Source organism: Bos javanicus, chromosome 10 (assembly GCF_032452875.1).
Source record: "Bos javanicus breed banteng chromosome 10, ARS-OSU_banteng_1.0, whole genome shotgun sequence".
Taxonomy (NCBI): Eukaryota; Metazoa; Chordata; class Mammalia; order Artiodactyla; family Bovidae; genus Bos; species Bos javanicus.
In genome coordinates, this window is record NC_083877.1 from 12,434,291 (window position 1) to 12,456,626 (window position 22,336).

General features: G+C 39.4%; 2 protein-coding genes and 1 long non-coding RNA gene across 4 annotated transcripts in view; 1 reads left to right on the top strand and 2 right to left on the bottom strand.

The window, feature by feature from the left end:
• The window catches only part of HACD3 (3-hydroxyacyl-CoA dehydratase 3), a 30,006-nt gene extending 10,762 nt beyond the window's left edge, over positions 1–19,244 (top strand). Inside the window, exons 5-11 of the mRNA XM_061430117.1 lie at positions 544–595; positions 3,572–3,682; positions 10,538–10,665; positions 11,078–11,190; positions 13,609–13,715; positions 14,287–14,418; positions 17,543–19,244. Coding sequence (XP_061286101.1) covers positions 544–595; positions 3,572–3,682; positions 10,538–10,665; positions 11,078–11,190; positions 13,609–13,715; positions 14,287–14,418; positions 17,543–17,619 — 720 coding nt within the window. The 3' untranslated portion in view covers positions 17,620–19,244. The remainder of the gene's footprint in view (positions 1–543; positions 596–3,571; positions 3,683–10,537; positions 10,666–11,077; positions 11,191–13,608; positions 13,716–14,286; positions 14,419–17,542) is intronic.
• LOC133255651 (uncharacterized) lies at positions 6,638–17,543 on the bottom strand. The gene is made up of 2 exons (XR_009738998.1): positions 15,237–17,543; positions 6,638–10,764 (listed from the first exon to the last, which is right to left on the bottom strand). It is a non-coding gene; the product is annotated as an uncharacterized LOC133255651 (long non-coding RNA).
• The window catches only part of INTS14 (integrator complex subunit 14), a 36,320-nt gene continuing 32,066 nt past the window's right edge, over positions 18,083–22,336 (bottom strand). For both annotated transcript variants that reach the window (XM_061430116.1, XM_061430115.1), the window contains exon 12: positions 18,083–20,963. In XM_061430116.1, coding sequence (XP_061286100.1) covers positions 20,712–20,963 — 252 coding nt within the window. In that variant the 3' untranslated portion in view covers positions 18,083–20,711. The remainder of the gene's footprint in view (positions 20,964–22,336) is intronic.

Consider the following 22,336-nt stretch of genomic DNA (forward strand, 5'->3'; position numbering starts at 1 on the left):
CAATCTATTTCCTGTCTTAAATTTCTGTTTTGTTTCTACAACCATGACAGATTTTCTAGATGTCTTTTCCAGCTCTAAGATCTTAAGGCTGCCCACTTTGTAGTTTGGAAGCCAGCTGATTGGTTTAATTCTGTGAGCCCTGGATGGGTCATTCTGTAGTGCCAGTGCTACCCAGTAAGGAGTCAGGCTCCTTAGTACCGTGAGTTCAGACATTTTTCCCAAGGAAGTGAGAACACAATTGGAGGAGGAGGTGGCTTTGAAGGACTCAGATCATTTATCTCTCATGTGGGCTTCTGCAAGCATCTGGGAATTTTAACTTGTGTTTTTTTTGTTTTTTCAATTTATTTTTTTACTGAAGTATAATTAAAATACAATGTTAAATACATTATTGTTGTACAGCAGAGTGCCTAATTTATACACATATATACACATCCTTTTTCATATTCTTTTCCCTTATGGTTTATCACAGGATATTGAATATAGTTCCCTGTACCATACAGTAGTCTAACTTGTGTTCTTGGAAAACTTCTGTCCAAATTCTAGGAAGAAGAACAATTAAATAAACTCAGACTCGAAAGCCAAGGCTCCCCTGAAAGTAAGTTGCCCCTACTGCTATGGTGGTTACCAGTTAACTTGTGACAGAGATGGGAGTGTGGATGAGTGTGAAGCAGCAGGAGGGCTTGTATTGGGTGGATGAGTTTCTGAGAAATCCTTAATGCCCAATGCTTAAGCTGTGCAAACCCGCATCTAAAGTGTTACTTACTTTTAATGTTTCCCTGCTGTTGGGGGCCTGACATCATCTGAGTACACCAAGGTTGGTGTAGCAGAATGGAAGAACCTCAGCCTCCTGGACTGGCCTAGTAGGGTGCTAGGTGGCAGCAAGTCCTTCAGAGACCTGGAAAGGACTGCATAGGTCCATGACTACAGTTCTTCCAGTCTGGTGTTGTTTTCCTAACCGAGATCATAAGGGCTGTTGTTGTCAGCCTTAAAGATGGAAAGTATTCTGTATAGTCCTGCTGTTCATTAACCTTTTAAAAATTCAGTTCTACTTCTATGTCTGTCCAAGTGTGTCTGTCTCTTAAGTGTGTTACCTTCTGGGTATCATAGATTAAATTCAGCAGCTCTTAAATTCATGCTTTATGGAAAGCATTGTCCTAGGCCTTTGAGCTTTGGAGCCAGTGATCCGTCAGAGCACTGTGCTCGAAGAGCTTATCCATTCTAGTTGGAGGACCATGCAGGTCTATACAAAACTAATGCTGAAAAGCAGAATGAATAAGTGTTCCTCATGTGTCCAAAATCAAAAACTTTTCAAGTTTTAGTGGCACTTATTTGGCATGCCATAAGTAGGGAAACAGAGAAGGCAATGGCACCCCACTCCAGTACTCTTGCCTGGAAAATCCCATAGATGGAGGAGCCTGGTAGGCTGCAGTCCATGGAGTCGCGAAGAGTCGGACACGACTGAGCGACTTCACTTTCACTTTTTACTTTCATGCATTGGAGAAGGAAATGGCAACCCACTCCAGTGTTCTTGCCTGGAGAATCCCAGGGACGGGGGAGCCTGGTGGGCTGCCATCTGTGGGGTCGCACAGAGTCGGACACAACTGAAGTGACTTAGCAGCAGCAGCAGCAGCAAGTAGGGAAAGAGCTTCCCTGATATAGACAAACTGCCTGCAATGCAGGAGACGCTGGTTTGATTCCTAGGTTGGGAAGATCCTCTGGAGAAGGGTTAGGCTACCCATTCCAGTATCTTGGGCTTCCCTTATGGCTCAGTTGGTAAAGAATCCACCTGCAATGCGGCAGACCTGGGTTCGACCCTTGGGTTGGGAAGATCCCCTGGAGAAGGGAAAGGCTACCCACTCCAGTATTCTGGCCTAAAGAATTCCATGGACTGTATAGTTGTATAGTCCATGGGGTTGCAAAGAGTCAGGCACGACTGAAGGGGAAATTTTAGAGCAGTTGTTTTCAAGCTATGTACCATGGTACCCCAGGGATTCCCAGAGATGCTTTGGAGAGGTAGGCCAAGCAGGCAGGTCCACTTCAATTAGAGCAGCTTGGCTTTTGTGTTTTATGTATTAGCGTCCCGAATAACACTTCTTATGGAAGTGTTTATGGAAGTCCATAACATTTCTTATGGAAAAGACAATTTGTTGCTTTAAAAAATTTTTGAATAACCACTAATTTAGAGGAATTTTCTGCTTTAGAAAAGCCGAAGGGAGAGGACTAGTGGAGATGAAGGATAATGACATAAAAAGGCCACCTTTGGTGTCCAGAGGGATAAACTTCTGAAATACGTAAAAATTCTTATGTATGGATTACTTTATGATCTTAGAAAAAGCTTTAGCAGTTTTATCTAAATTCATAAAATCTCCTAATAAAGTTCTTTAAATGGGGAAATGTAATACATTTTTGTAGTTTTGAAGAAAAAAATTTTAATTTGTTAAATGTTGCTACAAGTATGACTTTTTTCACCCCTTGAGATAAGGCTGTTTTTGATTGGACATACCAAGTATGATTATTTGAGCATCAACCAAGTTTCTATGCTGGATATCTCTATAGAAACACTGATATGTGGCTATAAAAATATGTAGGTAGGAATAAATGTGTAGCAGCAAAACCTGAACTCCAAAGCTCTTCTTAAGAATTATCCTTTCCTGTGCCCTACTCCTTTGACTCAACCATGACTCTGTCTAAGCTCCTTACTCTTCCCTTAATTCTATTATTGGCTATGTCTTCGAAAACCCTTAGGCTGCAAAGTTAATGACCTTTATTCTCCTTCCTTCTTCTTGGTTTGCAGTTTTCCGCCTTTGGTTATATCCTCATTCTTCCATCTTCCAAAGCCCTGATTAGATAACCATCTCATCCATGCAGACTTGGCCTGATACATGCTTCTCCAGCCTAAAGTCATTTTCTTACCTAGAAATTCTCACAGGATATTACCTGTCATTCTCAATCCTGAAATATGGATCTTAGATTGTAAACTCTCTGAGGGGAGCATCATGTCTTAACCATCTTTGAAGCTCAGTGATGCCACTCACAGTATCTTGCATGTTGTAGGTGTTCACTTAATGTTTGGTTGAATGGATACATGGTCAAATATTAGATTTTTTTAATTCAGTTTCTGTTTCTTTGAGGTAGTTTGACCTATATGCCCTAAAAAAATTCTAAAAAAGAAGAAACTGTAGATTATATTAAGATGACAGGAGCAAGGACTGAATATAGCTTTATTTCCTTTCCTTATAATGCCTCCTTAGCTAGTCAGTTATTCTTTGCCAGATGTAACTTTTCCTTTTCCTTCTTGGATTTGTTAAGTCTGTGTACTTAACCCTTCAAGACTGTGAGGGAAAAGACCACCGAAGATATGCCTTGGACTACAGTGTTCCTTATAATTTTGCTTATCTGTTTTCTATGGGACCAAGAGCCTGGTTGGTGCAGGCCTGGGCCAGGTATTTGTTGAGAAGCTTAGGGCACCCACGTACGAAAGAGGGATGCAGTCATCCAGGTAAACCCCACATACCTGTCTCCTGCTGTGACTACTACTTTTAACATCTTTCTGCCTTTCTTTGCTTTTCAGCTCTTACAAGCTTGAAGAAAGGATACCTGTTCATGTATAATCTAGTGCAGTTCTTGGGATTCTCCTGGATATTTGTGAACATGACCGTGAGATTCTTTATCTTGGGAAAAGGCAAGTACACAGTTTCAAAGCTTGCTTTCTTTTCTGAGTGGTTTGGCCCACTGTTCAGAAGTGACACTTTCTGCCTTTCAGCCTGCCACACCAACCCCTTCCACCCCCACCATGTTTATGTAGCACTTCAGGCCTCTCACTGGATGCTCGCAGCTCTCACTTCCCATGACCTTGTGAAACAGGCTGCCTGGATGTTCTGTTCATTTAATAGGTGAGGAAACAGATTTGGAGATGGTCAAAGAAATGGTCCACATCCACCCAGCTAGCCAGAGGTACATCTTGGACTAAAATCCCTTTCTTATTCACTGCTTGATAATTCGTTTATAACTAACTAAATTGATGAGATACTCCTAGTGTCAAAGTTACACAAAGTCCTAAAGGGATCCCACTCCTTTGGAGCCTAAATAGACTAAATGGACTGTTGTGAAACTGAATGAAAAGACTATCATAAAGGTATTAGTTCTTGCTAAGTTAATTTATATGTTTAGCAGAATTCTGGCCAAAGTAATGACAATAGAACATTTTTGAGAATGTGATCTAAAGTATTCTGAAATTTTATTGTGAACCATAAATAGTAAAATTTGAGGGAAAAAACAGTAATGGGAGAGGATTTTCTATATCTGCTATGAAAAAATATTATTAAAATAGTATAGTATTAGTATAAGGACTAATTAATAATAGACTAATTAATAGAGCAGATTAAGTAGCTCAAAAATAGCTTACATTATATATTATTATTATTACAATATTACATTATGTAATAGATAATATATATCCAAATTATGTATATGGTAAAAAGGAATTTTGAATCAATGGAAAGGAAAATATTATCCAGTCATTTTTTTCTATTAGATGGGAAATCTATCTAATAATGTTCCCAAGGAAAATTGGCTTGATTTGTGAGGCAGATAATCTCTTTCACTCTTCTTACACTGTATATAAAGGAAAAAAAAAATCCCCCCAAAAAGACTTAGGAGTCATATATCAAAAAGTTAAGTCATAATAGAAGATATAAATAAATGTTTATGAAAATCACATGTGGAGGGTTAGGATTTTCTAACTTTAAAAATAATAGAAGAAATCATAAAGAAAAAGGTCAATGTATTTGACCACATAAAATGCCTAAATTTCTATATATCTAAAAATATCCATGCAAAACAACATGAAAGATGAAAAGCATATTGAATGAGCAAAATGGGGATGGAGGGTTGGTGAAAAATTGTAACAAATATTGGCAACTTTTTTTTTTACATATAAACAACTTGTAAAATTGATTTTAAAATGTGAAAACTCTACCCAGTAGATAAAGATCACATACAGGCAGTTCATAAGAGGAAATAAAACTAATTTAACATACAACAAAATGTTTAACTCAGTAATGGTGAAGGAAATGAAAGATACTATTTTTTATATATCAGTTTTGCAAAGTTCTGAAAGAGCCTAATTGAAAACAACATGTGCTAAAATAAACACAACAGTGGCTACTGGGGAGGGTGCATAAGTACAGCTCTTTGGGAAAATCATTTTGTAAGATACTTAAGAACCTCAATGACCCAGATAACCACGATGGTGTGATCACTCATCTAGATCCAGACATCCTGGAGTGCACAGTCAAATGGGCCTTAAGAAGCATCACTACAAACAAAGCTAGTGGAGGTGATGGAATTCCAGCGGAGCTATTTCAAATCCGTAAAAGATGATACTGTTAAAATGCTGCACTCAGTATGCCACCAAATTTGGAAAACTCAACAGTGGTCACAGGACTGGAAAAGGTCAGTTTTTCATTCCAGTCCCAAAAAAAGGCAATGCCAAAGAATGCTCAAACTACCGCACAATTGCACTTATCTCACACGCTAGCAAAGTAATGCTCAAAATTCTCCAAGCCAGGCTTCAACGTGAACCGAGAACTTCCAGATGTTCAAGCTGGTTTTAGAAAAATCAGAGGAACCAGAGATCAAATTGCCAACATCTGTTGGCTCATAGAAAAAGCAAGAGAGTTCTGGAAAAGCATCTACTTCTGTTTCATTGACTTTGCCAAAACCTTTGACTGTGTGGATCACAACACACTGTGGAAAATTCTTCAAGAGATGGGAGGACCAGACCACCTTACCTGCCTCCTGAGAAATCTATATGCAGGTCAAGAAGCAACAGTTAGAACCAGACATGGAACAACAGACTGGTTTCAAATTGGGAAAGGAGTACATCAGGGCTGTATATTGTCACCCTGCTGGTTCAACTTATATGCAGAGGACATCAAGTGAAATGCTGAGCTGGATGAAGCTCAAGCTCAAGCTCAAGCTGGGAGAAATATCAATAACCTCAGATACACAGATGACACCACCCTTAATGGCAGAAAACACAGAGGAACTAAGAACCTCTTAATGAAAGGGAAAGAGGAGAGTGAAAAGTCTGGCTTAAAACTCAACATTCAAAAAATTAAGATCATGGCATCCAGTCCCATCACTTCCTGTAGATAATAGATGGGGAAACAACGGAAACAGTGACAGACTTTTCTTTCTTGGGCTCCGAAATCACTGCAGATAGTGACTGCAGCCATGAAATTTAAAGACGCTTGCTCCTTGGAAGAAAAGCTATGACCAACACCACAGCATATTAAAAAGCAGAGACATTACTTTGCTGGCAAAGGTCCATATAATCAAAGCTATGGTTTTTCCAGTGTGAGAATTGGACCATAAAGAAGTCTGAGCACCAAAGAATTGATGCTTTTGAACTGTGGTGTTGGAGAGGACTCTTGAGAGTCCCTTGGACTGCAAGGAGATCAAATCAGTCAATCCTAAGGAAATCAATCCTGAATATTCATTGGAAGGACTGATGCTGAAGCTGACACTCTAATACTTTGGCCACCTGATGGGAAGAGCTGACTTACTAGAAAAGACCCTGATACTGGGAAAGATTAAAGGTAGGAGGAGAAGGGGATGACAGAGGATGAAATGGTTGGATGGCATCACCGACTCAATGGACATGAGTTTGAGCAAGCTCTGGGAGGCGGTGAAGGACAGGGAAGCCTGTTGTGCTGTATAGTCCATGCTGTCGGAAAGAGTTGGACATAACTGAATGACTGAATAGCGACAACAATAGCAACATCAAGAACCTTAATTATTCATATCCAAAAAGTAATTATAAAAAATAAACATTATGGCATTATTTATATTAGTGACAAATTAGACACTATGTAAATGTCCATGAGTGAAGGATTGCTATAGATTGTTCACTCAGTGGAATGTTGTGAAGCAAATGTTAAGTATTTAGAGAGGTGGTAAAATCTGGAAAAATACTTACGATAGACTAAAAAGGTAACATACAAACTTGTTCTTCCAGTTTGTTCACACCAATATAAAAAGAAAGAAAACAACCAATAAATGTGGAATGATTGGAAGAAAAGGCACCATTTTCAAATGGCTTGAATGGATCATTTAAATTTTTTCTTTATTTTGTAAAGTAAATATGAGGGAAAATATGAGCATAGTGGAAAAAAAGAAAGTATTTAAAAAGAGAAAAAGTCCTGTAGACTATTTTATTCTGCGGTCCTAAATTTTCCTACCTGAGGTTTGTAAAGATGAATTGTAGTTAGCTCCAGAATCTTTAGAATGAAGTGCACAGTGTTTTTCCAGTCTTTACTTGGATTTCTGCAAAGCACAGTAGTAGGCTAGTGAAAAATTTCCCAAATGCCTAGCATCTTATAGTCGTATGTAACCAGAAGTCCACTGATGGTTATTTAAAGAAGCAAAGGAAGTCTCGGACAGTTGTTAGATCTGTAGCTCTTACTAGTATGGATTTAACACAAGTTTCATAGAATGAGTAGGGACTTTCCAATTCATAAATTATTTATTTAACTTAGCATAGTTGTATTGGTTCTGAATGTTCCTGTGCGAGCCTGCTAGCCATTAGGTGATCCACTCCAAAAGCTGCTAAATTATCTGGGTCATGTGTTTAAAGTTAGCTGCCTGGATCTGTAATTTCTGTTTTGGCTCTGAGCCCCTTCCTAACCACCTATTGGAATGGAGCTGCTGTTGAAATTCTTCTCTTATCAGTCCTCAGACCTGAGCCTGGTACCAAGGGTCATAGTTTGTCCTTTGCAGTTACCTCTTTTTGAATAAAAGGTGTTGGTGAATGGCAAATTCTACACATGTACTTGTTTTATTTACATAAACATGTATAGCTGAACTCATGTTAAGGAAATAGCAAACTTGTAGAAACTCATGTCTGTCTCTCTATTAATACTTTTTTTTTTAATTAAAGTTTTTTTCTAATTATAAAAATGTGTTAATTACTTAAATACTTAAACTCTGCTGTAATTCCATCTATCAGAGTGATGGATTCTTGGCACTTTGTTAGATATCTTTCTAATAAACCCATGTACCTTTCTTAGGAAAAGTTCTTGAAGAAGAATTATGAGACTAAAGGGCAGATTACTTTTAAGGATTCTGATGTATACTGCCCAGAAAGAGTGTACTGTTTTATACTACCATTATTTAAATCCTTGTCCATTAACACGAGTGCCTTGTTAGTACTTTCAAAAAATTTTTTTCAGATCATAAAAGTAAATGGGCTGGAGCTTCCCTTGGTGGTCCAGTGGTTAAGAATCTGCCTGCTAATGCAGGGGATGTGGGTTCAATCCCTCGTCTGGGAAGATCCCACATGCCACAGGGCAACTAAGCCCATGCGCCACAGCTACTGAGCCTGTGCACCTGGAGCCCGTGCTCCTCAGCAAGAGAAGCCACTGCAGTGAGAAGCCTGCGCACGACAAGGAGAGTCGCCCCACTCACTGCAGCTAGAGGAAGCTCGCGGGCAGCAATGAAGACCTGGCACAACCATAAATAAATAAATACAAAATTTTAAAAAGTAAATGGAGCAATTTAAGAAAGTTTGGAAAATGGGAGAAAACTGGGGAGGAGGTGTGGAGGCCTGGAAGGGGAGGTGAATAAGCCATTGTCCATCACTTTAAATATTTCCATACATTTCCTTTTAGTCTTTATTTTTTCTCCTGCAGTTAAAAACTATCATCATGCTGTGTATACAGTTTTGCATCTTGTTTTTAAAACAGTATTATAAGCATGTTAGTGTTATTAATATTCTTTATAACAGTCATTTTAGAAATCAGATTTTTATTCCTGAATTGAAACAAGGATGAATTTCCCATAAAATCAGATACAAAGCAACAAGATCTACTTTTATTTACCATATTCCAAATCTTAAGTCACAATTTTCTAGTTCAAAATAATGGAGAACCTCATTTGTCAAAGATAATTTGTCCAAAAAATTAAGAAGTGAATCTCTTGAAGAAAGATACCAGAATTTCACTGTAAATGGTGAAAAAAAAATTGTGATTTTTGTCTTCACAAGGGGCATTTAAAATTATGAATAAATTTTTTATAGCAAAATTTAAATTGTAATTTTGCATTACTTCTTCAAAGAAAATAATCAAATTTTGAACTTACTCATTGGTGTATTCCGGAGAAGGCAATGGCACCCCACTCCAGTACTCTTGCCTGGAAAATCCCATGGACGGAGGAGCCTGCTAGGCTGCGGTCCATGGGGCCTCGGAGAGTCGGACACGACTGAGCGACTTCACTTTCGCTTTTCACGTTCATGCATTGGAGAAGGAAATGGCAACCTGCTCCAGTGTTCTTGCCTGGAGAATCCCAGGGACGGGGAGCCTGGTGGGCTGCCGTCTATGGGGTCGCACAGAGTCGGACACGACTGAAGTGACTTAGCATAGCATAGCATTGGTGTATTCACATTTGACTTTGTAGCAGGATTGTATAGTAGATCATTTTTGCGATTAGAGAGTGTTTTCAGTCTTGCCAGGACCTGTTTTATTCATTTGATATTTAAACTGTATTCTTTTGAGGAGCCTGCAGTGTCATCTTTACTGGTAACTTGCCTAACTCTGCCATTTCTTAAAGACTCTACTTTAATAGGCAGGGAGACAAGAATCCTAAACCTTTACAATATGCAGGACTAAGAACTATCTTGCTCAAAACGTCAGTGGTACCCTGCTTGAGAAACACTGCAAAGAGGAATGTAAGAATTCAGGATGTCAAGTGAGGATCAGTATGAAAGATGAAGGATATTAAATTATGGACCACTCCAAATTGATACCACAATTGTTGACCTCATATAAGCAATAACTCATTTTAATGTATTATATAATATTCCATGAAATAGATATACTGTAGTTTACTCAAACTTTCCCTAATTGTAAGTTTAGACCATTTCTGTTTTAGTGCACTTAGAAATATGTAACATTTCAGAGAACAATCTCCTTGCTGAAGCTTTTATTCTTTTTCATTTTAGATTTTTTAGTTAGGACATGTTCTAAGAATGAGAATTAATAGGATTAAATATATAAATACAATTAAGGTTTTTGAAAGTTAATTTTATTCAGTACTTTTGTACCTCTGCATGTATTTATGATTATACAGTTTTGATATTTTAAAAAGCTAGGTTTCATTCTATATATGTAATACAGTTTTACCTTTAAATTAAATGAGATAATGGATCTGAAAAGAATTACCAATGTGCCTGATACATAGATTTTTCAGCATATAATAAGTGAGTGAAATCTAGGTATGCTTTTTTTCTTGCCTTTTAAAATTGAGAAGGGCATACAAGGTTTATATGTTAACTTACTGGTAACTAATAAAATTTACTAATTAGGCTCATGGAGGCCTGCTCCCCTCCAGCTTAGTTGAGTAGTAAACTTGAATCTGACTGAATGTTTATTATACTTTTCCTAAAATTCATTTCATGTAAAGGCTTGTCTAGATTGCAAAATACTTCTGTGTTGGCATTTACCAATTGATTTACCTTTAATATGTATTTGTCCCATAGAGTCCTTCTATGACACGTTCCACACTGTGGCTGACATGATGTATTTTTGCCAGATGCTGGCAGCCGTGGAATCTATCAATGCAGCAATTGGAGTCACTAAGACACCAGTGGTACCTTCTCTTTTCCAGGTACTGAACAGTCGAGCTCAAGGGTGGGGAATGCAGGGTTTCGATGTTTATTTACTAGGTATCCACACTTTGCTGAGACGTTTCAATGAGTAAAAATACCTGTTGGCAGAGAAATAGCATTGTTTTCTCTGAATACACACACACAAAATCTGTCCAGAAATACTGGTACTGGCTTGGGTACTTTTAACTTTTCTACCTGTTGCAGAGAAATAGCAGTGTTTTATCTGAACACACACACACACAGTCTGTAATACTGGTACTGACTTGGTACTTAAACTTGTTCTAAGTTGTTCTCAGTCTTTTTCTGTTTACCTTGAATTTAATGGGGTTATGTTTCAGATAACACATTTATGTGTTGTCTTTTAAGAATGTATTTTAAAACCTGTTTTTCTCTTTTGGGTCTTTTTAATAGCTTCTTGGAAGAAACTTCATTTTGTTTATCATCTTTGGTACCATGGAAGAGATGCAAAACAAAGCTGTGGTTTTCTTTGTGTTTTATATATGGAGCACAGTTGAAATTTTCAGGTGGGTACAAATGCCAGGATGGTGTTTGAGTGCTCCTTCTACTATGGATAAGACTGTCTTATCCAGAGTCTCATTTTATTTGAGATTAAAGTTTCATGTGTGGAGTTCTGCCTGCATCTATGCGCTCTGCAAAGTTGAGACAGTGTTTTTTTTTTAAATTAAAACATTAAAGATACTTTTTTAATTAAAAAATTTTTTTAATTAATTTATTGTAATTGGAGGATCATTACTTTACAATATTGTGATGGTTTTTGCCATACTTCAGCATGAATTGGCCACAGGTATACATGTATCCCCCTATCCTGAACCCCGTGCCTTCTTCCCTCCCTACCCTGTCCCTCTGGGTTGTCCCAGAGCACTGACTTTGGATACCCTCCTTCATATATTGAACTTGCACTGGTCACCTGTTTTACGTATGGTAATGTACATGTCTCAATGCTGTTCTCTCAAATCACCCCACCCTCACCTGCTCCCCCCGAGTCTAAAAGTCAGTTCTTTACATCTGTGTGTCCTTTACTACCCTGCATGTAGGATCATCAGTACTGTCTTTCTAAATTCCATATATATACGTTAATATACAATATTTGTTTTTCTCTTTCTGACTTACTTCACTCTGTATAATAGGCTCCAGGTTTATCCACCTCATTAGAACTGACTCAAATGTGTTCCTTTTTTATAGCTGAGTAATAGTCCATTGTGCATATGCACCACAACTTCCTTATCCGTTCATCTGCCGATGGACATCTAGGCTGCTTTCATAAAAGACTAGTCAAGTGCAGTAGTGAGACGGGGGAAAGAGTAGGATGAGGAGTTCGATCTGTAACTGTGAACAATCAATTGAGATAATGCACTACTTTCGGACAAGCCTATTTATTTTTTAAAAATTTTGTTTTGGCCTCACGCCATGCGGGATCTTAGTTCCCTGACCAGGGATCAGACCCATGTCCCCTGCAGTGGAAACACAGAGTTGGACTGCCAGGAAGTCTGAGGCTTTTTTTTTTTAAAGCACTCAGTGGATCATAATACCAGCCTGGACACTGGGGAGGAGAAGGAGAGATCCAGAGAAACCAAAGGCCTATCTTACCCTTTAGGATCTTGCTGTCTTATTGGAAAGAGAGGACTCATTCACATGGAAAAATTCTTGAAAAGGCTGAAGAAACATGTGACTGAAGAAGCATCCCAGGCTGGATGAAGTACTGAAGACCAGCCTTCGAGAAGGGATGATAGAATAAATCTTTGGCTATAAGATTACTGAAGTTTGAATTGATCTCTTATCTGATTCTTCGATTTTTGATTGTCAGTAGAAGAAATCTCTTTTAAAAAAATAAGTTTGTGTTTGGCTGTGCCGGGTCTTCACTGTTGTGTGTGAGCTTTCTCTATCTGTGGCGAGTGGGGGCTACTCGCTAGTTGTGTGTTGTCTCTAAACCGCAGGCTCAGTCGATGTGGCGCATAGGCTTTACTTGCCCCGAGGCATGTAGACTCTTCCCAGACCAGGGATTGAACCCGTGTCCCCCACATTGGCAGGTGAATTCTTTATCACTGGACCACCAGGGAAATCCAGAAATTATCCTTTTCTTAAAAAAAAAATCTGATTAAAGTAGATGTGTTCTGTACCAGACCATACATATTCCATACTTCTTCCCTTTTCAGCCAAGTGGAGCATTGGTTTTGCAAACTGACTCTTCAGTTCTAGGTTTGGTGATATTTTGGGAAAGTTGACAGTTAAGAGGGAGAAAAGACATTAGCAGCCCTAGATTATGTCTTAACTGTAGTCTGCACCCCATGGCATCCTGTATACCCTCTAGTCTACTTAACACAAAAGTGAAAGAGATTATAGGTTCTTAATAGTAACTTTTACTGTTTGGGAGAAACAAATTTATGTTAGCTCTTTTTAAGTAGAGTATGCCTGATTATAGATTAGAGGTCTTTTTTTATACTTTAATTTTGGTAAATGTTCATTTAGGCAGAGATAAAGTGTCAAAGTATCTGTCCTAACCTACTTGGGACACAGATCAGAACCAGGAATAAAGCCAAAATTCTTCTGAGGATCTGTTCCATGTACAGAACTTTTTCATAGAGGATTCCTTTCAGACCTAAACTTACTTTGCCATTATCGAGAATTCATATCCTTTTGGATAAGGAAATGGCAGCCCACTCCAGTATTCTTGCCTGGAAAATCCCATGGATGGTGGAGCCTGCCTGGTAGGCTACTGTCCATGGGGTCGCAAAGAGTCAGACACGACTGAACAACTTCACTTTGACTTTTATATCCTTTGAAGATTGGAGGAAGAGCACGATGGGAGTTCATTAATTCTGCTAAAAAGAAGCCATGTGTGACTGATTGTGAAATTACTCTTCAATGATGTTCTAGAGTTGCATTCAGTGGTTTTTAACATGTGAATGCCTTATTTCCAATAGGTACCCCTTCTACATGCTCTCCTGCATTGACATGGATTGGAAGGTGCTCACATGGCTTCGTTACACTGTGTGGATTCCCCTATATCCTATAGGATGTTTGGCAGAAGGTACTTTAAAGAACTCTAGGACTTATATCTTACCTCCACTGAGTAGCCAGACCTCTCTTCCTCCCTCTGCTAGCTTTAGTCTGATACATGGGTGTTGAACTTTTACAAGAATTTCTTTCTAGTGGTTTCCTTCCACAATACTACGGCTGTCCAGACTGTTCCAAGGAAGTAGTTAGTTCATTTTGTTAAGGTTTGGAAGCTGGTGGTCATGCATGCTTCCTATTTATATGGTAGTTTTAATCTTCCAAAGCAAGTTCATATTGATGACTTCATTTTATTATGACAAACACCTAATGAGTGAGTCAGATAGGCACTTTTCTCTCCATTTTATAGAATAGGAAGCTCAGTGCTATCAAATGACTGTTCCTTATTTACCTTTGCTGTCAGCTTGAAGGCTTATTTCCTAGGAAAGCTAGTGGGGAAAAAAGAAGAGGCGTGAGCCTATTGTACAAAGGGAGGAGGAAGCATTTTCAACAAACCTAGAACTGAAACTTTGAGGAGTTAGAAGGTTCTATCAGTAAATTTAATTGTATTTCATTTGCTTCTAAAAAGTTACTGTTTCTGCTTTCAGCTGTCTCAGTGATTCAGTCCATTCCAGTATTTAATGAAACAGGAAGATTCAGCTTCACATTGCCATATCCAGTGAAAATCAAAGTTAGATTTTCCTTTTTTCTTCAGATTTATCTTATATTACTATTTTTAGGTAAGTATTGGCTCCATAATAGATTCTTTCTGTTGCTTCTTAGAAGGTAGTTAAATGATTCAAAGTTTTAGAAATCCTTATTAATATTCTTGCTTTCAAAAGAGTGGAAATAAGTTTAAGAACAAATTACATTGCAGAACAGACCCACTGGAGAATATGCCACGTAGAAATATTTCTTCTCACATCTTGATTGGATGAGTTCTTTTCTTGAAATGCTCTTGGTCATTCAGACTTTCCCATATTTCATGTTTAAAATAATGTAAGAAGCGCTTTTAAAACTGAATAAAAAGCTCATTTTACTTTTGCTGATTTCAGTAGCAGATTCCTTATCCAGAGGAATTGTTACAGAGGTGGTAATACAGCTGGCAGCAAGGAAGAAGGCAATAAAGGCCTCCGTTCAAGGACCCGCAAGACGTCAGAAAGCCTTCTACCTGACAATAGGAAAGCCCCCTATTCCTCATGTAAAACCTTGCTTGCTTATCAACTTTTATATAAAATCATAAATTCTTGTCTTAATTCATAAAAACTAGGGACCTCCTAAGAACTAAAAGAAGGGATAGAGAAGTAAACCTAAATTATTGCAAGTTTGAAAGATAAAAGCCTAATTAGGAGGACTGTTTACTTTGGATAAAGTTCTGACACATTTTAATATAATTTATATGTATTTCTCCCTGTTGTATTTCACAAAAGTCATGAGGTGGCCTTAAGTATGGCTATTTGGTCTCCTGGCAACAGAAGGATGTGACACAGATAGTGTACTAGTTATCTTTTTCTGTGTAACAAATTAGCCCAAAATGTAGCAGCTTAAGACAACATACAATTATTATGGGGCATGTTTTCCTGGTCAGGAAGCAGGCAAGCTGAGTGGGCCTGGCTCGGGGACCCTCACGAGGTTTCAGTCAAGCTGTTGGCTCAGTTGGGGCTATAGTTTCTGCAGACTTGACCGGGGCTGGAGGATCTACTGCAAGCTCGCTTGTGTAGCTGTGGGCAGGAAGGCTTCGGTGTCCCGCCACAGTACTCCATGTGGATGCTCATAACATGGCTTCTCGCCAAAGCAAGTGATCTGGAAGAAAGCCAGAAGTCAAACTCCCTTTTTTTTCCCTTTAAAAAATTTATGTATTATTGAAATATATTTGACATAAAACATTGTGTAACTTTAAGGTATATAACACTGATTTGATACATCAGGTGTAATAAGATTGCCATTGTAGTGATAATTAGCACTTCTGTCATGTCCACCCTTTTTATAACCTAAACTCAGATTTACTGTTACTTTTACTGTGTTCTCTGTTACACAGATCAACCTTGTACAGTGTGGGAGGGGACTACACAAGGGTATGGGATACCAGGAAGTAGGGATTACTGGGGACCAGCTCGGAGGCTGGCTTCCCCATACCGAGAGGGAGACCACAAAAAGTGAACCCAAGAAGTTGGAAAGCCCAGTGATCTTACTTATTTGGTTGTGCCATGCATTTTTGGGATCTTAGTACCCCGACCAGAGACTGAACCTGGGCCCTTGGCAGCGAAAGCTCAGAGTCCTAACCACTGGACCACGAGGGGATTCCTCATTTTGGCCATTTAGAAGTGGGGGAGAAGAGAACTACATCCTTTTGGAGCCCTTCAGGGAATCAGCGCATGGCAGAAGCACAGTTAAACGAGACACATTATGAGTACCCTCATAACAAAGGTTACCTTTTGTTCCATGTCTTCTTTTCCATTTCATAAAGGATATTACCCATTTCAGAAAGGTTTCAAACCAAAAATGTTACAGTCTTTGGTGCTTGAAGAGAGCAAGCATCAATTTGGAAAATGCACTCATTAAAAGAGCTTTTTACTTCTATTCCTGCATAAGTCTAGTACTGCTGTAATTAAGCTGCAACCAATGGACCTACTGAGAGTAGGAATAAGTACTGGAAAGACCCTTAAAATATTTTACTAAAAAATGAATATTAATGTTCACTAACCCTAGTGGCGGAGAAGGCAATGGCACCCCACTCCAGTACTCTTGCCTAGAAAATCCCATGGATGGAGGAGCCTGGTAGGCTGCAGTCCATGGGGTTGCTAGAGTCGGACACGACTAAGAGACTTCACTTTCACTTTTCACTTTCATACATTGGAGAAGGAAATGGCAACCCACTCCAGTGTTCTTGCCTGGAGAATCCCAGGGATGGCGGAGCCTGGTGGGCTGCCATCTATGGGCTCGCACAGAGTCGGACAGGACTGAAGCAACTTAGCAGCAGCAGCAGCAGCAACCCTAGTGGCTTTTCCTTGTGTTGCATATTCTAACTTACAAGGTTCTATACTCATATTTAGCTTGCCTACAATGAGTGTGTAGTTGTTCTTGAGAATGATACCCTAAATCTGCATAATTTAGGAGCAGTATAACAATTATATTTGTGTACAGATCAAACGTTCCTTCTCTCACAGTAAGTCTATAAAATAAGTGTTTTTAACTCTATTGTACAATGGAAAAAATGGAAGTGAGGTTTCGCTATAGAGCTCCTCAGTGATCACGTGGGATTGAAATTTTTTTCTGGCTCTGAAATCCTTTGTTTTCTAGTTCACTGAATTTTGTTTCCTAGAAAAGTGTCTCATACCTTTTAGGCTATTGCTTAATATATATTATTGCCTAGCCTTGAATTAAAAATTAGGTTCTCTTTCTGTTTCAAATTTGTATATTTCAGTTTGTGTAAATCCTACCTTAAAAGAAAGGAAAAAGAGTATTGAATTCTAATTAATGAATTTTTTAGGGGTGAAGTGTACTGATGTCTTCAACTTACATTGAAATACATAAAAAATGAGATGGGAATGGGTATGTGATAAAGTAAGTGTAATAAACAGTTAAAGTTTAAATTTAGGTGTTCACTGTACAATGATTTAATTTGTATATTTGAAAATTTTCATAATGAAGCATGAGAGAAAATTAAATTGTAAAACCCACTGGGGGAAAACTGAATGTCTCTAGTGCATTGTTAATATGTGTTCTAGGTTGTGCTTCTTGAGGAACTGCAGGAAGCACAGGGCTGTGGGATATGAAAAACAGACAGCTAGGGACTGTTCTACCCCAAGAACTTCTGCTTATAAACAGAGACAAAGATTCTAATTGGCCTCTTTTCTTTTCCAGGGTTATACGTAAATTTCCGTTATCTTTATAAACAGCGCAGGCGGCGCTTTGGACAAAAAAAGAAAAAGATCCACTAAACGGAAGAGATTTAGATGACTTTTTGCCAGTTTGAGCCTAATCTATAGTTCTGACAGTTTTACCTTCTTGTACTGATGTAAAAGTTTTTTTAAAGTTAAATGATTCAATTCTCAGTGGAGCTATCTTCTTTTTTTCCCAGTAACATTCCTGAATTTACTGTATTACCTTAGTGTAGTCCTCGCATGACATGGGTTCCTGATACCCGATGACAGGTTCATTCTTGTGTATTCTGTTAGTGACAGCAAAAGACTCAGCCATACCCCCACCCACTCCATCTCTAGTCAGTCTGTTTCACAGGCCCCAGATATTTCTTCAGTGCCCTGAGGCTACCAGCTACTGGCCGTGTGTATAGCTGAGATGTGTTCTTTGCAGCTATTGCTTGTGGGGAAAAAAACCAAAAAGACTATGTAGCTGTATAGGAGGCTCCAAAAGTGACTCAGAAAAAGACCTAATATATTCTGTACCCAAGGGGCTACTTGTTAAGTGGGTTGGCATTGATTCTTTTTTTTTTTTGAAAATTAAGTTTGACTCAGTTACTGATAAAAACATTTCTGAGTCCAGGTAGGGCTGGAGGACACATATTACCTGTGAAACTTTTGGTCTCTCTAGCGACATCTTAACCTGCATAGGCACTGGAGAGCCACAGGGTGATTTGAGAGAAACCAGTCAGAACCTTGGAACACCATGATCACTTACTTCGTTTGTAGCTAAATCACAGCTGTTTTCAACATGAAAGATGGAAACCTTAGTTAGGAAACAGACTGTAAACGAGTTCCAAACCCAGACGGCACTATAGGGATCAAAAAGGTAGTCTGGCAATGCAGCTTGTGGCACGCTGGAAACCTCAGAGTAGACCACACTAAAAGTAGCTACAGAACTGTCTTAGCCTGTGCACAGACATAAAGACACTCAGCCTTCCTTCCCCTGCACTGACCGAGTTCATGTGCTTGTGTACCTGTCAGAGTCAGCTGGTGAGACTGTCTGTTTTTGAACATGCCTCAAAAACACCAGGTTTTTATTTTGCTGCTGTTTCACCTGTTTGCAGCAGGCCAGTGAAAACAGAGTGAGAACTCTGGCTGAAGAACCACCATCTGAGCCTTAACGAAGATTCCTTACAGGAAGTTCACCAACAGAGGAACTGAGAAAAATCTTTTAAGATATGGCCACCATCAAAAACATTAGTTTTCCCTAGTACATTCCAAGTAAACCAAGTAAAATAAGTAATGTTTGTCTATAAGAATTTAAGGTATGATAGCTCTTTCTGTTCTGCCATTCCCACTATTCCTGGGGGAAGGGGGACTTGGATTATGCCATTTCTCTGAGCCCAAGATAGAAACTTGGTTTGACCTAAAGACATCTGGTTAGTATAGGCCTATACTAACCAGACGTCAAGTTCACTGCATTGAAGGATATTTTGCATGTCTGCAACTTCTGTCAGCATTTGTTTGTATTAATTTCTGGTGTCTTCTCAACTGACTTTCTATGTGTAATTGGGCAGATCAGCTTTACAGTAGATTATGCTGTAAAGAATCTTGTATTCTTAGTGATTGTTAAAAACCTCACTGCTGTCTAAAAAAGCTAAAGATTGTGTATTTCTATTAAAACATTTACAATCAAAATCCTAGTAACTTGTGTTTAAAGATCATTTAGTCTAATGGTTTCAAAATTATTAGTGATAAATCCTTTCATTTAGACAAAATATTATATAGGCATACTTTGATTTATTACACTTCACAGATACTTGCATTTTTCAGAAATTGAAGATCCCTGTGTTGTCAGAGGATGTTTGGCTTTTCCTTTTTTAACCAATAAACTAGTTTTTACTCAAGGTATGTACATTTTATCTTAGACATAATGCTATTGCACACTTAACAGACTATAGTATAAACTATAACATTTTTATATACTGGGAAACCAAGAAATTTGTGTGGTTCACCTTATTACAATACCTGCTTTATCATGGTGGCCTGGAGGTGAACCTCCGAAATCTCTGAGGTATGCCTCTATAGCAGTTCAGCATGTTATTAATAAGTAAAACATGGTTGCTTGGCCTGGATGGCAGGGGAGCTTGGTGGAGAATGGATACACGAATATGTATGGCTGAGTCCTTGTGCTGTTCACCTAACACTATCACAACATGTTTAATTGGCTATACCTCAATACAAAATGAAAAGTTTAAAACAATATGGTTGCCTGGGCTGAAGCCTATGGGAATAATTCCTTAGGATGTTTACAGAGCAATCTGAAAAGCACTACTGATGTAAATAAATCCCAGGGAAGTTTAATGACTTGCCCAAGGTCATGAAGCTAGCTGATGGACTAGAACCATAACTGACTACAGTGATGTCAGAACCTGGCTTAGGCAGTGAGGCCTAACCAGTGTCAGAAATAAGGAAGTCAATATGGAATCCAAGGAACCTTCAAGAATCTATGCCACTTAGGAAGCTGAAATTATATTTATGTTGTAGGAGAGACCCAAGGCAAAGACCTACTGGTTTCCCAGTGAAACCATTTTATAGAAAACCAAATATTTTATTTTCATTAAAAAATTTGAATAAATGAGGATCATACATTTATGGTTGCTGTTTAAGTTTGTATCTCAAGATATACCAAAAGCACCCTAAGGGTTGCCACTGACTTTTTTGCCCAAGTTTTAAGGAAATTCTGAAACTTAGGGATGTCGGGATTGTGTTTAACAAGTCTCCTCTCCCAACCACAGGTACTTGAAAATGTCCCTATGGTTGGGAGAGGAAAAGAATGGAGAGGTCTTTCAGGAACAGAACCCAAGCTGTTGGGTTTCCTGAGGATGGTGGAGAGGGCTCTACACTTGTCAGTCCTTCAAGCGTTTCAGGAGATGTTCTCGTTGTGGGAGCAACAGCTGTCTTTGGGATTTAAAAGACTCTGAGCTCCAGAAAGCAGCTGCCCACCCTGCAGAACCTTCTCGGAATAGCAGAGTCAAACCTGTGAGGAGTGTGTCTCAGGCAGTCTCGGAAGGTCTTCGGGCAGCCGCTGCAGAGGTGAACAGACTGAAAAGGTTTTACCCGAAATCATTCTCACTTGAAAAAAAGAAGGAAGGCTTCCAAAGTCAGCGTCATATTCTCTCTGCGCTGCTCCCAGAGAAGTCTGTCTGCAGAGGTGTGATGTTGTGGTCATACCCAGCGTACTCAGAAGTGCCAGTACTGGCCAGCTTGAGCTGCTGGGCAGCGTGGGTCAGCTGGAATGCAGCATCGGGGTGAGCCGTGTCGGGCAGCAGCGTGCACTCCCTTTCTAGCATGTCTGCCACCCCTTTGAGCAGGTCCAGGAAACCAAAGGCCAAGGCAGCCTTTCGTAAACGGTTCAGCTCCTGAAACAAACAAAACACCAGTGTTCCTAAAATGCATTCTCCTCATCACAAACTTCCTAAGTGCTCAGTGTGACATATATTCCCCTTGACCCCCAAACTTAAATGAGTGTTTTTGTATCAGAACAAATATTTGTACAGAGACACCCATAATAAGAGGGTGTGAAGACATGCCTGGGAAGTAGTTCCTCTACAGGTGGTCAGCAGGCAAAGGACAACAGGCTTCTGAAACTGAGGTTATCCTCACCACAGTTCATGACCACTTAGGCCAAACATGGTGAGGTGCTTTGCGTACATCATTTCATGTACAGTACTCGTAACTCTGGGCTTCCTGGTGGCACAGTGGTAAAGAATCTGCCTACCAATGCAGGAGATGTGGGTTAGATCTCTGGGTCAGGAAGATTCCCTGGAGAAGGCAATGGCAACCTGCTCAGTACTCTTGCCTGGAGAATAATCCCATGGACAGAGGAGCCTGTCTCGGGCTATAGTCCATGGGGTCACAAAGAGTTGGACACGACTTGGCGATTAAACAACAACTCATAACTCTGAGGATACTTCATCTCTGTTACTCAGGTATGGAAAAGGCTTGCCCAAACCTCAGAGGGCTCTTAACCCTTTGGTGCCTCTCTGGCTGGAGCCTTAGACTGAATGACAATGAGTATGTCTGGAGGAGTCAGGAAGTCAGACCCCAAAGACTGCCTCAAAAAGAGAAGTCAAATACTGGATGGAAGCAGAGAAACATGAAATGCCCCATCCATCACTTAGCAGTGTGATCTGGGCAAGTTGTGCAGCCTCTCTGGGTGTCAGTGGCCTCATTTACAAAACGAGGCTCACCTCTGCTGTGCCCACTGGAGGGGTAGACACAGCCATCTGGTAGAGGCCCCTTCCCACTCTGTTACGTAGGTTATATAAAACCAGAAGAAAGAAACAGACTTTCTGATCACCTTTCTACGATCATCTGTTTACAGATGAAAAGTTCAGAAGAAGGCCAAAGTATAGACGAATAGACAGCTCTGCAGGCAGGCAGGGGCTGCAATCACGGGGTGGTCATCTAGGGCCAATATGGATTAAGGGCTTCGGTTAGGGGGAGGCATGGTGGGCTGAACCACTCTCTGGTTGAACTCTTGCCTGATTTCACCAGCTCGCTACATAATTAGGGTTGAAGACATAAAGGTAATGAGATAACACCCAAAGCACCTATGTTCTCTGGAAGAGATGCTAGCTACCCTGGGGTTGACTGTGTGCACGATATTTTAAGATTAGCAAGCTAGGACACAACTGACAATACTGCATACCTCACACTGCCACTTAATTTAATTTAAGCCAAATATCAGAAGGACAGGAGAAGCAAGAGTGAACTTAAATGCCACCCCCAA